This window comes from Podarcis filfolensis, assembly GCF_964270895.1.
Source record: "Podarcis filfolensis genome assembly, chromosome: 3".
NCBI classification, from domain to species: Eukaryota; Metazoa; Chordata; class Lepidosauria; order Squamata; family Lacertidae; genus Podarcis; species Podarcis filfolensis.
Genome location: NC_139606.1, coordinates 92,078,371 through 92,093,225, shown reverse-complemented (window position 1 = coordinate 92,093,225; position 14,855 = coordinate 92,078,371). Strand labels below are relative to the sequence as shown.

The 14,855-nt window shown below is 43.8% G+C and overlaps 1 protein-coding gene across 2 annotated transcripts in view; it reads right to left on the bottom strand.

The window, feature by feature from the left end:
- The window catches only part of LOC310758543 (calpain-8-like), a 41,198-nt gene extending 35,818 nt beyond the window's left edge, over positions 1-5,380 (bottom strand). For both annotated transcript variants that reach the window (XM_083605142.1, XM_083605143.1), the window contains exon 1: positions 5,060-5,380. In XM_083605142.1, the coding sequence (XP_083461268.1) occupies positions 5,060-5,296 (237 nt within the window). In that variant the 5' untranslated portion in view covers positions 5,297-5,380. The remainder of the gene's footprint in view (positions 1-5,059) is intronic.
- Positions 5,381-14,855: the final 9,475 nt, after the last annotated feature.

The following is a 14,855-nucleotide window of genomic DNA, read 5'->3' as shown; positions in this document are numbered from 1 at the left end:
CTGGTAAGCCCCGCCCTGCATAAGCGATCACATGACACACACACTATTTGAATGGGAATGCACATCAACTTTGTGGGGGCCTGGCCCCCTCAAATATTTTATTGTGGGGGCTGAAGTCCCCACAGCCCCTAGAAGTTGGCTTCTATAGCATGTTGGTTGGGAGAAGGAGCTTCCAACCTAATGGAATCTGGATTCAAAGACAGAAGTTCTTGGACTGAACTGCATTGATTGCTACTTGAGTGCAATGTGTTACTTTGTTACTTTGTAATATTTAATTGTAACTAGTTTTAAGACTGTTCTGCAGTAATGCTTTCAGATTCATTATTGGGGTGGAAAGCTCATTTATTTCTACGTAAGTTCTAGATCAGGAATTCAGCTGAGCCACTCTAACAAAAAGACCAGAGCATCATTGATGACACCGCTTAAAACATCAAGATAATTGAAAAATTAAGCTCTGGTTGATTTGTTGAGGTTAAAAAAAATAGTCAGCACACATTCTTAAAATTGCAATTCTATGCATACTTACCTAGGAGTCAGCTCCACTGTACACAGTGGGTATTACATTTGAGGAAACATGCATAAGCTTGCATTCTTTGTCTATTCAGCATAATGGTTCACATAATTGTAGGCAGGTGCATAAGTTCTCATTATTTTACTTTCTAAGAAACAAAGGGCTCATGAACATGTTTCTTTCGATGTGCCATTCTGTCTTATTCTAAGAATGATATCCAAACTGAAATTTGGAATCCTCAGCAGTGTTGCAAAATAATGACTATTTCTCTGCACTACAATTCTGAAAGTCCTCGCTCCCAGGACTGTCACCACCACTATTCTCTTTTCTGGAATAGTTTGAAGCAATATACAAAATTAAAAACACAAAACAATCGATAAAAATGCAATCCATTGAACAAACTACCAACAGCACCACTAAAAGCTGCATAAAAACCTAAATGTTTAGGAGCGGATATAAAGCAGCAGGTCTAAAATCAAACACGAACAGCCTGTTGAAATTCCTGTCAAATCCACACAGACACTCCAAAGGAGTTTGTTAAAAGGAAAAGAAAGAAACCTGCTCTTGATCCAGGCATATGGCATGCTGTTCTAAATGTAGGTGAAAGACGGCAGGTGGTAGATTGTTCTGGGAATGGAGAGAAGCCAAGGTGTCACAGCTTTTGAGAGAGAAGTTTTCATTTCCCACGTAGCCGTAACTGGAAGACTCTCTATCAGATCTTGAGATGAGTAGCTGTTATTATTATGAGAGGTATTTTGTGTTTTCATTTTGTATCTTTATGCTGTAAACCGGCCTGTGATCTTCGGATGAAGGGTGGTACATAAATTTTAATAATACTGTACAGTGGTACCTCGGGTTAAGAACTTAATTCATTCCGGAGGTCTGTTCTTAACCTGAAACTGTTTTTAACCTGAAGCACCACTTTAGCTAATGGGGCCTCCTGCTGCCGGAGCACAATTTCTGTTCTCATCCTGAAGCAAAGTTCTTAACCTGAGGTACTATTTCTGGGTTAGCGGAGTCTGTAACCCGAAGCGTCTGTAACCCGAGGTACCACTGTAGAATTATCCAGACAAAAGGAGAAGTCTGGGGTGGTTTGCATGCTTCATCCCAAATAATAAATATATATTTATATATATTTATTATATATAAACCTATTACTGCGTTAGCGGAGTCTGTAACCTGAAGCGTATGTAACCTGAAGCGTATGTAACCTGAGGTACCACTGCATTGGCCCGAATATAAGCCGCAGTTCTTTTTTCCAAATTCCAATCATGAAAAGTTAAAGTGTGGCTTATATTCGTGACCTTACACCTGAGGAAGCAGCCCAGGAGCACGGGGTAACGGCGCCCAGCCCACCCACCATTCCCAAATCTCCCCCAAGCCGCCGGAATGAAGGGGTTAAGGTGGGGAGGCCACCGGCAAAGCGATGCGGCTCCCCTACCCCAAAGAGCAGCCCAGGATTGTGGGGCAATGGTGCCCGTCCCATCTGCAGCTCCGAAGCCTCCCCCAAGCCGCCAAATTTTAAAGGTGTGGCTTATTTGCGGGTGCGGCTTATATTTGGGCCAATACGGTAATAATAATCATAATGCCACCCAGAGTTGTCAAAATATCAGCATTGCTTTATACTATTTGTATGGTACCCAAGATTGCTGGGTGAAAGAATGTGGTTTTTTTTAAAAAAAAAAATCTGTAGCTGCTTTGAGATATCTTTAATTGTTTTTACAATTTTTTTTCCGTTTATATCCCAAGTTGGGATTCAAGGCAGCTTGCAATTAAAAAAAAAAATGTTATAAAATACAAAGTAGTAAGAACAAAGCAGTTAAGAACAATAGTACAGTGGTACCTTGGGTTAAGTACTTAATTCGTTCCGGAGGTCCGTTCTTAACCTGAAACTGTTCTTAACCTGAAGCACCACTTTAGCTAATGGGGCCTCCTGCTGCTGCCACGCTGCTGGAGCCCAATTTCTGTTCTTATCCTGAAGCAAAGTTCTTAACCTGAAGCACTATTTCTGGGTTAGCGGAGTCTGTAACCTGAAGCGTATGTAACCTGAAGCGTATGTAACCTGAGGTACCACTGTAGTTAAAATACAACATAACACAGTAAGAACCAGCATTAGAATACTGATTACGCTGATAATAGCCCAGTGGTCAGCATCATCTGCAAGGCTGCAGCTATGAGAAAAACAAGACCGTCTTGGGGTGTTCATGTCATGAACCCCTCCATCGTAGGCTCAGGTTGTATATATGTGTAAATAACCTATGTATCACAAAGACACCCCCATTTCCACTGTGCCTCATTTCCAGAAAGAATCACGAAGCCTGGATAAATGCTTGGAACCCCATACAGCTCAGAGATTGGGGAGGCACACAACAATACTGAAAATAAGCTGCAACTGCTTTCCTGAGAAACAGTCGCATGTTTTTTATTGTTCTGTTCTTCATTCACATTGCATTCAAATCTTTCTAAAGTGCCTGGAGAGTAAAAGCCTTTCTAAGGAGGTGTTTGTTCCTTGATTGTTTCATTAAAAAAATGTAGTAAAAACTGCATATGCAATTTCACTGAACAGTAAACTTTATGAAGGCAACTGAAGACACACACCCCATTCCATCCACCCTGCTGTTGACAAGAGACCTCTGCACTATCTGAAATTGCTTCCAAAATGAAAGAGAAGTTTAGGAGTGGCTTTCAGCCAGACCTCATCACATTTCACATAGCCATGCACACATAAAGAAACTTAGAAGAAGGGCTCAGCGGCTTTGCATACACAAGTTCCCAGGCCCAATTCTCAGCATTGATCCAGGAAGAACAGTGACTCTCCTTCATCTGAAATGTAGTACTGCCAGTTAGTATATACTGAGCAAGATAGATCGATGGTCTGACTCAGTAAAAGGCAGCTTCCTATGGCTATGTGATCTACGAAACTGTGCGAGAGAGTCAAGAGAAGGAAAAGACAATGAAATTGAAGTCAAAGGAAAGCGATTGAAAAGAACATTGGGGGGGAATGTACTTGGCAAAAAAAAAAAAGGTAACTACAGTGGTACCTCAGGTTAAGTACTTAATTCGTTCCGGAGGTCCGTACTTAACCTGAAACTGTTCTTAACCGAAGCACCACGTTAGCTAATGGGGCCTCCTGCTGCTGCTGCGCCGCCAGAGCACGATTTCTGTTCTCATCCTGAAGCAAAGTTCTTAATCTGAAGCACTATTTCTGGGTTAGCGGAGTCTGTAACCTGAAGCATATGTAACCTGAAGCGTATGTAACCTGAAGCGTATGTAACCCGAGGTACCACTGTATTATTAAAGAGAGTTTGGTTTTTAAGCTACTTTCATTTATTTTGCAATTTGGCTTTGAAATAGGAATAGTATGCGGTCTTGCAAATGCGCAGACAAAATGGCCTGATCTGCAGCTCGTGGACTAATGGGATCAGAACTTTGCTGTCCACCAGATTTTGCATTCCTCCCAATGCTGGGGTGCAGTTCTCAGTAGTTGTGATACAGGCCTTGTCCACACTTAAGCTTGTCCCGTGCCTAGAAAGTTTGGGTCTGAGCTGTTTCCCCTCGCGCCACTCCTTTCCCAGGGAAAACCAGCTCTTTAACAAATGGCAATCCACAAAAAAAACCCGATTGTCATTTGCTCTGAGTGCTTATGTATGGCTTTCCCTGGCGGTGGGAGAAATCAGCGGGACAAGATGATAAGACCACTCAGAAAGATGCCTCACTGAGTTCAATGGGACTTACTCTCAATAAAGTAGGTAAAGGATTGCAGTCTAAATACATGTTTTGAAAGAAAATGGGGGTAAATATTTTGAGAGAAAATACTAATTTAACAAGGGGGAAATGCATTAAATACATATTTAAACAGTATTTTCAGAGGATTTGAAGACTAATGCAGAAACAGAGCGGAATGGAATTACATCTAAAAACCTGCAAAAATGATACAGACACAGAAAGGTTTTCCCTCCCCGTTTTGACAGTTAATGTGCCATCAATGTGCCTTTGAAACAGTATCTCTAATAGGACAGCGAAGTTTAAGCTTATTAAAACCTCAGAAATTGGCAGAAGGAAATCCCCAAAGAATATGTTTCCAGGCATTCTCAACACTGAATGTTGCCAGATGTCCCTTATTCCAGACCACCACAATCTCAAGAACATAATAAATGGCTCTAATTTTCACCCACTATATTTCCATGCAATATGTTAAATGTCCCTTAATCCAGATATTGCCACTCCAAAAGCATCCCTGATTTTAGATGCTCTGGTTGACAACCTTATCAGTCCCGAAAGGACAAACCATTGGAGAAGAAACTTCAGCATTTCTATTCTTGTTTACATCTGCAAGATCAAGGTGATGGCCACTAGAGAAACATTAAAACAAACTCTATCTAGGGTTCAAAGTAAAATGACTATATAATAATTTGGATTTCTTCTTGCAGGCCGGTACCTTTGCTTTTTTGCATACTATTACAATCCTTGTGAGTCTGAAGATGACACTTGGATGAATGAAATGTTATCTGAACCTGACTGAGTATGAACACAATGTAAAAATCTTACCGGAGGTCGTTTCCAGATAATGCCCTGAGTTTTGGGTGAATAAGGCCCCAGATCCCTGTAGCCAAGAACAGAAGGGCAGGCGGGGAAGTCCTCGTCTTTGAAGAGAGTGCCAGACTGTAAGCACTGCCTCTTCAGAGCTTCAAAATCCTGTTTTAAGTATTTCACGGCATTCTGGTTGGAGCCCAGGCCTTTCAGGGCTTCCTTCTCCCTGGCCAATTTAATCGCCACGTTTGCCATAGCGAGGCAGAAGGACACAGCAGGTCTTAAAGCCTAAATGCAAGGTGGAAAGTGTGGCCAGGTGAGGGTGGAATGAGCAAGCACATTACGCCGTGCAACACCCTCGAAGAAGGAGGAAACATTCAAAGGTAAATATGTACACAAGAGGGAAAGGGTCAGGACGATGGAAGCGAAAGGCAGAGAAAGAGAATATTCCAGTGGCTCTAGCATTTATTCAGTATCCTCCAATTATATGAGGAGAAGATACTAGCTTTCTAGTCAGCTGTTGAATTTTAAGATGTGTATAGGAGAACCGGAAGGGACGCGGGTGGCGCTGTAGGTTAAACCACAGAGCCTAGGACTTGCTGATCAGAAAGTCGGCGGTTCGAATCCCCGTGACGGGGTGAGCTCCCGTTGCTCGGTCCCTGCTCCAGCCAACCTAGCAGTTCCAAAGCACATCAAAGTGCAAGTAGATAAATAGGTACCGCTCCGGCGGGAAGGTAAACGGCATTTCCATGTGCTGCTCTGTTTGGCCAGAAGCGGCTTAGTCATGCTGGCCACATGACCCGGAAGCTGTACGCCGGCTCCCTCGGCCAGTAAAGCGAGATGAGCGCCACAACCCCAGAGTCGGCCACGACTGGACCTAATGGTCAGGGCTCCCTTTACTTTTACCTTTATAGGAGAAACCGAGACTTTTGCAGGTAGGGGAACAAACCAAACAAGGTGAAGGGGAGTAAAGTTTGCTGGACGATTCAGGACAGCCCATAGAAAGTGCTCCTTCACAAAGCACATAGTTAAACTATGGAATGTTCTCACTCAAAGAAGGAGTTATGGTGGCAAACCTGGATGGCTTTAGAAGAAGATCAGACCAGTTCATGGAGAATAAGGTGCAAGCCTGGGCAGTGTGTATGGGCTGCCCCAATGACAAGACTCGCCCCCATCTGCCTCGCTGATGTGGTCCAAAGGAAAGCAGAGCAATATGTTTCGCACCAGTTTAGCTGCAGGAGTTGCCAGAAGGAGGCGTACAAGGCACCATTCAACCATCTTAGGGACTCCATGATGGATTTCTGTAGGGTTTATTCCTTAGCCTTCTGTTCTCCCAAAGATATCCTGCAAAGCAGCAGAGGTTTAGAATCAGAGTTTTCCTTCTCCTATATCATGGGCTACCTTCCCAGGCTGCCCCTCACTTCCCTCTACAGCACATGCAGAAACCACCTTCTTTACCATTCAGCCCACTACTGGCTTCATCCACTCAATCCACCAGAGCCTGTCTTTGCATGCAGGGGGTGTCCCTAACCCTCAAAGGGTTTGAGACCCATAGGCTACCCTCACCTGGTTTAGTCTAAGGTTACCAGATGTCCCCGTTTCCCGGAGACAGTCCCCGGATTTACAAATCAGTCCCCTGAAAATGTCCTATCATTCCTATTGAAGTTGAAAAGTGTCCCCGGATTCATTGAAAAAAATCTGGTAACCTTAGTTTAGTCACGTCTGACACATCCTTGAGGTGTTAGGGGTGTTAAGGGAGAGGTAGTACTTCTGGTGGGGGGCACGTCATGCTCCTTTGGGGTAGTTTTTCCACCCATTCAGGGAATCTGAAATAGTAGAATTAAATCAGATAGTTAAAACTATTTTAGCGCCAATTCAGATCAGCAGCACAATAACTTCTTTTTTTTAAAAAAAAGTGGTTCTAAACAGATGTGTCTAAAGGCCTGTAGTGATGAGGCTGCATATACCTCAATTGTAACAGAATTCTACAAGCATGGAGCCACTGCTAAGAAGGCCCTGTCATTCATACTTGCCAACCTAATTGATCACACCAGTGGGCAGCACACAGCCAGAGCTGAACTCAAAATATTGGTAGGCTGGCATGGATAAAGGCTGTCCTTTGGATAACCTAAACCATTAAGGGTTTTAGATGATCATTGTCTAAAGGAGAAGATCTAAGGGATAGTCAACATAGCACCTTTCAGATCTGTGACCACTAGCCAAGCTGGCTACAGCTGCTGGGAGTTGAAGACTAGCTGCATCTGGAGGACACCACATTGGCTACCCTGGTCTAAGTTTTCCACCCGGCCCTTATGGACACAGAAACAATCTCTCCCACTCCTAGAGACTTGGGATATTTATCTCCAGGACTGCATCTCAGAGAGAAGCAAATAACCTGCAAAGGCTGAGTCTCTTGTTGAAACACCCAAATGTACCTTGTTCAGACTCACCTTCAACTAAATCCTGTGTTGTGAGGAAAACACACTTAACGATTGAAGTTAAAAGCAGGAAATAAGTCTGTGAAATTGAATTCTCAGACAGTCAACCTTGGCATTATGATCCTATAATGCTCTTGAGAAATGATTCACACAATTAGCTTTTTCCTGCAATTTGTTGAATTGCTACCGTTGCCAGTTATACAACATACAGAACAATAGAACTATCAAAGCCCCAAACCTCAGTTTTCGAAGGAAGTGCTCTCAAAACAAGGTCTTTGGTATGGGCACTCAATTGCAAATGGACCTTTACCTTTAAAAAAAGAAAAGAAAAGAAAGTCCAGATTTCTTTAAAAGCATGCATGGGGCCTTCAGTAGACAGAGCAGCCTTCTGGGAAAAATCTGCTCTCCCTTTGAGCAGCCCAGAGACTGATGAAAGTGGCAGTTGCAAGAAGATGTTGTGGTGGCCTTGTTGATGGTGGTGGTTGGGGGAAGGATCTTAGTTACTTAATTCCATACAGTGCCATCCTGTACATTGAGTTTAATGGGACTTACTCAGCAGAGATGGGGCACCTGTGACCCACCCAATGTTGGACAACAAGGCCCCCTCCATATATCCTTTTTATTGTGCATGCATGCTGATTTGTGCTCATGATGGTATACACAATCCAGCTTGCAATGCTGTTTGTGCCTGTAAAAGATTCAGGGCAGACAGGCTGCTTCATTTTCAATCAGTGCATAACCTGTAGTTTGCTACTTAAATCCTCTAACTTGCCATAATACAAATGTGTGTGTGTGTGTGCGCACACACGCACGCACACACACAAACACACACTCATCATGCTTTTGATGCACTCTAGCACAAACATGCCCCTCCACCTCGTAATTGGGGAAGCATTGCAGAACAACTAATAAAATGGTGATGAATGGACAGTCCAGTATAAATCCACCACTAAATGTACCTGCAAAAATGAAACACTGGTTTGGAGGAATCCTGGCTCCCATAAGCTCCAGGCAGCATGGCCAATGGTTGAAGATAACAGAAGCTGGAGTTCAACAACATCCATGAGGTGTAGGACTGCAGCATTAGAGGTTTCCTCAGAGCTTATTTTCCTCCTACTTGACCAGCAACCAGGAGCACTGAGTGCATGGTTCCCCTCCCCCATGTGTTTTCCATAACCTCTGAAGGGATCCTAATAATCCCAATTTGTTATGGTTTCTGTCATTATGAGCACAAAGACATTATTACTCTGAGCACTGCCTAAGCAGACTACCCACTCCAAACCATACGCCCACTCCTTGCTGTTTATATTGCTTTTATAGTCTCTGTGAGCTTTATTGGATTTTGTTGTGTTTCCTTATCTCATGGGGATGTTTCCCACCATTAAAAGCTCATTTTCTCTCCCCACACCTACAGGCTCAAAACATGAGCACAGTGATCAAATCCTCTGCAAATCACAGGCCTGTTACTGGTCGAAAGCAGGGAGATTTGTCATTTCCAATGAAGTTTAACCAGGCTGTAAGAATGTAGGCTGTAAAGAAGTGTAAATACTGCACCAAGGCGCTGCTTCCAAGGAAAAAGCCTTCTGAAAGAGGTGCATTTTTCACCTCCATGTGGGTTGGAATGGCAGAGATCTTATCTTTTCAACATACTTTATCAGCCAGGGTACCTCTCAACCAGCTGTCTTTTCAGTTTGTTTCAAGCTTCAGATGAAGTAGATATTTTGTCTACAAAAGCACACCCAGTTTACATCCTATATGCCCCTGCTCTCCTTCCCTGTCCACATCTATCCTGCCTGTCTTCCAAGGAACTTGGGGCATTGTGCAAGATTTCCTCTCCACCCAAGATTAACCTTGCAGCAGAGATGAGGAAACTGTGGCCCTCCGTACATTGTTGGACTTCAACTTCTATCCACTCCAGAGGATGGGAACTGTAGTCCAACCACAACATCTGGAGGGCCAAAGGTCCTCCATCCTTCTCCTTACAACCTCCCTGTGGTATTAGTTTGAGAGCAGGGCTGGCCCACCTATGAGGCAAGCTGAGGCAACCGCCTCAGGCGGCAGAATTCACAGGGCTACAAGGGTGGCTACAACAACTGTGGTGAGCTCCTTGGAGGCCAGAAGCTGCTTCTTCTTCAAGCAGCACCCACAATGTTGCCTCTACAGTGGCCTCTTGTCAAATAGGAGGCACTGCTGGTCTCCTCCCAGTCCTAGGGAGGAAATGGCTGTTGTTCTTGATGTAGATCTTTATTCCACGCTTGTTCCTGGTGTCGATCTTCACTCATTCCTTCTTCCATAGTGTGTGGGGATACCGCTTTGCGGTTTACCTCAGGTGCCAAAATGTCTTGGGCTGGTCCATCTTGAGAGAGTGAATCATCCAAGATTACCCAGAAAGCTTTATGTCTGAGTGGGGATTTGAATCCAAGTCATAGTCCAGCACTCAGTGTTTACTTTCCTCTAGGCTCTCGTTTAAGTCCTTGCTTTCATTTCCCCCTGCTTTCCAAAGACACAGGTCAGAACATCCTGCCTAGATCAATACATCCAGAAAAGAGTCTTTAACTGAATTTTCTCTTTGTGTTATTTCGTTTTGAGAAAGAAAGCTGTTATTTGGAAGGCCTCTAAAGGCACAGTGCTTCTCAAATGCACACAGTGGCCTCCTGGCCATTATTTGTAGCTAGTTATATACTCAAAATTCTATTCACAAGTGGCGGTGTACACAATTTCCCATACATGGAGTTTTATCTGTGTGCCAGCCCAATGTTCATATGTGACGTGATCCTTAGCTTCGCTGCATCTGACCTGTATTCTCAAGGACTGTTGCTAATAGTAACAATTAAAAACGAAAATTGATGCACAAGCACCACCTAGAGGCAACAGGGAGTGCTTGAAAGAGATAATTAATTCCCAATCAAGGGTGGATGATCTGCTTGGTCATATATCTGCGACAAGGGATTGAAATTTTCATGTTCATTAAGAGTTGTCAGGGGAATTAAGGCTCAGTTAATGACTGTCAAGTTTAACCTTTCAAGTCATGAGGTGGGTCAGGTTTCCTCCATCACCTGCTTGCATCTTCCTGTCTCTCGCTCCCCCCCCCCCCGAAAGCACTCCAAGCAATGCAGAAGGCAGAGAGGAAAATGAGGAGGGGGGGATGAGAGTACTGGCTGAATTGGTCAGAATGCAATTTGGGGAGAGCTTGGCCAGTCCTGCAGCATCCTGCTCAAGCTGACTTGCTATCAAAACTAATTGCCAGCCAGAGCTATGAGCTGTAACTCCTCCCATGACAAAGGCTTAAATGTGTATCGACTGAACCTTCAGCTCAGTTTTAATCTGGGCACTACTTCAGCCTTGACATTATTAACTGACAGGGTGTGGGACTCTGTTTAGACATTTTGGGTGGTATTCAACTACATTTTACTCAGAACGGATGCACTGAAATTAATGAACATGCCATTAATGTCAATGGTCTACTCTAAGCAAATCTTAGTTGAATGCCACCCTTTTATTTTATTTTAATTGCATTTTTACCATTTTGCTATCTGCCACTGTTTTTAGAAGGAAGGACAGGACAGAAAATTTAAAACAACAACATTTTTAATAATAATAATACCACCCTTTTTTAAATGATTTTCTTTATTTAAGTAACTTATAAACTGTTCCATATTTATAAGAAATATCTGAGCAGTTTGTAACATAAACACACACACATAAAAAATTAACATTTTAAAGCAGCAGAAAACAATTAGGTAATATAAATGAAACAAGTAGCATATGGGAACCATAATAACTACTAGCAGATCCAAAATACAGAAATACAGCAAAGATAGTCATGTTCTCTGTATTTCTAGGTAGCAGCAGCACTTTCACTTCTGCTGTTGCCCCCCCCCCCCAATTTAAGATAGCAGTAATAGGTTGTTGGAATAACTGGGCATGATAAGGGGATAACTTCCTTCATGAGCGTAAATCACCTCATGGATGAGCTAATCACAGGTGCATCATCAGCCAAGCCAGTTGCTATGGTAACAGCCCAGTGACCCGACTGTATCTGTGATTAATGCATGTCATCTCAGTAGTGTCTGTGAGTCTGCAGTTAGTCTGTCTGTTGGTTAGTCGGTTAGCCTGTCGGTGTTACTTGCCCAGTGCTATGCCTTGAGTTGCTAAACTTATTTAGAGCAACAGTGGTACTTTGTACTTCTATGTATCTGTATCTGCAAAAGTCTACAAGCTGTAAATATCTATGCCCAGAACTGTTTTACTGAGCCTTATCTTCTGCAGCAGTAAACTATCCGAACCTTTCTCTGCTTCCATGTTGTGACTACTGGGAGCAACTTCCATTGTGTGAGTATCTCACCTGAGATTCCCAATAAAGATGGGGCAAAATGACATGCTCCCTACTCCTGGAGTTTCCTGCTATCACCCAGGAGCACCCACAGTAATTCTTCCCCCTCACAATAAAGACAAAGAAGAAGAAGAAGAGAGGACAGTACCCCTGCCTTTAGTATAACCCAACAGGGTAACCCACAGCAGCACTGGACTGGAAGTGAGCCTCCTGGTTCTTTTCTTCCCAGGGCCTTTCTAAACAAGAATTTTGATTTATAATAGTAGCACTTGATAGGCCTTTTGTGCAATGTGATTCAAAGCTATATGAGAGCCACATGCAGTGCTTCAGCTATGCCCCCTAGAACAGGAGTGGCAAACCTGTGACCCTGTAGAAAACAGTCTTTCTCAGCTTTGGGTCCCCATATGTTGTTAGACTAGAACCCCCATTATCTATTATCACTGGTCCTGCTATCTAGGGATGATGGGTGTTGTAGTCCAATAACATCTGGGGAACCAAAGCTGAGAAAGGCTGCTCTAGAAGTTGAACTACAAACCCCATCATTCCCAATAATTGGCTGTGATGGCCGAGGCTGATGCGAGCTGGCGTCCAACAACATCTGGAGGGCCACAGATTCTCTACCCCTTCCTTAGAAGACCAGGAACAGTGGATAACCAATTGCACAACAGTATGGATGGCTAGGTGGGGGCAGCTATTCACCAGCACGCTGCTGATATCAGACTGATCCATATGGGCACACCCTGTATAAATGAAGGACAGATGGCTCTTAAACATTTGTTTATGCAGCATGGAATATTCAAAAGCACTCTGTGCAGGAGAAGGAGCCAAGGTTGGCTCCAAGGACTTCCCGACTCAGCAACAACTATGCAAACAATTGGTTTAAATTTCCTGTCAGTGCAACATAATATTAAATTGGCAGCAGTTGTGCTTCAGCAGTTTCTGGGAGCAGAACATCACAGAACTGAAGGAAGTGTCTTCAGCAGAGCAGGCACACTGAGAAGTGAGATGGCAGCAAATTAGCAGCGTGCGGTTTAAGGAGGAACAAAGGGGACTGGAGCAAACGGATTAGCATGTCCAGGCTTCAAGAGCATCTCTTCTGCACTTTGCTTGCAGCACTCAGAAGTCTGGCTGTGCAACATGACAAGAGCGGACAGAAACGATGCTTTAGGAAATGATCAAAATAAGGAAAGAGTTTTGCAAAAACATGAGGCATTGCATACGGGAGAAAATAGGCCTGGCTGAAATCTGGCTTGCATACAGATCATCTGCTTCCGTTTGGTTTCAGTGCAGAAACACGAGGTGTGGTGAAAAGTAGAAGGGTGAGGGGTTATGGGAAAACAACAAAGATGTAAATCTTAACTTAGAGCAGCTATACAGGCAATCCTCATTTTGAGTGGGAGTTATGTTGCGTAAGCCCATGTGCTTTGGTGGGGCCTATGTAAAGCGTTCTGCCCCGTTCCGCCCTTTTACTGACATTTTATTGACATTTTTGGGCCACTTCTGGGTTCTGCAACATGCATGCGAGTGCAATCACACATCAATCGGACACGCGTAAATTGGGAGTTGCCTGTACGTGTTTCATTGCAATCACGAACACCAGTGTTATGTATTCATTCTCAGCCCAAAGCAAACTGTAAATCAAAAAAAGTACTTGCATAATGGATAGTAAAGGGCTATTACAGGAAAAGGTATTTTGTAACTCTCTCTCTTTGACCTTGGGTATTTCTGTTCTTTCATTTAATTATATTCTAGCAGTTTTGTTTCATTGTGTTGTATATCTCCCCCACCCCCCACCCACGTACACCTGATTGCATATTTTTTTTAAGTCCTATTGAAAATTTGTCAGCATTTTAATGCAAACCTCTCTTATTATACACGCTCGTAGGAAATTTTCCCTAATACATTTTTGTATGTTATTTTCAGTAATATCAACATTTTCATGCAAATGTTTCCCCAGTGTATGTATTTTTGAATGCATTATATACTCATTCATGAGAAAGGCTTCAGGAGTAAACCCTGAGGAAAGATCTGTGCCCGCTGCCTTGTGGGACATTTGCAGGAGAAGAGAAGGCTAAGAAGTAAACACTACACAAATAGATGATTGGATGGCATCTTGTATGCCTCCTTCCAGAAACTCCTGCAGCCAATCTCGTGCCAAATGCATTGCTCTGCTGTCCTTTTGACCATATTAGTGAGGCCGAACTTGTCTGGTCAGCTCAGGACCTCCATACACACTGCCCAGGCTTGCACCCCAGAGAGGCAATTTGGTGCTGCTAACACAGCAAACACACTGTGGGAAGTGGCAGTTATGAGTTACTGCGCTCTGCAGCCACAGCAGGCGCTGTGATTCTCTGGAGGTTTGACTTCACCCCAGGAGGTGTACCCCATTGTCTCTAGACACAAACGGATGCCAACAACCATTTCCTAACTTTATGTTCTCCTGCTCCCCTCATGGTATCACCTGAAACAAGTCACCTTACCCTGCACATAGTAGGGCTGGCTGTATCGGCAAATTATGTTTTAGTCCTCCCTACCATACAGTTAATAGGGACGTGGGTGGCGCTGTGGTCTAAACCACTGAACCTAGGGCTTGCCGATCGGAAGGTCGGCGGTTTGAATCCCCACGACAGGGTGAGCTCCTGTTGTTCAGTCCCAGCCCCTGCCAACCTAGCAGTTTGAAAGCACATCAAAGTCCGAGTAGATGGGGGGCCGCTAGGGGGCACATTGGAAGATGGCTGACAATACCATCTCTCCGACTCACACGAGGTAATTAAGAGGCTGATATGGGAGTATGCAGCCTCCCTGTGTCTCCCCAAGGGAATGGGGAACACTGCCTTGCCTGCTGTTGCCATATATCACCCCCGGATTCGAAAGAAGGGGGTGAGGGCACTAGGCACAAAGCCCTCGGGTGGGTCGGCTCTCCCAGACGCTGTCTCTGATTGCACAGCTAGTTGCAGAGCTCAAAATAAATAATTAGAAAAAGAAGCAAATGCATATACTTCAAGTGAAGATCGGGAGTAAAGACTGCTAATTAATGGAATCT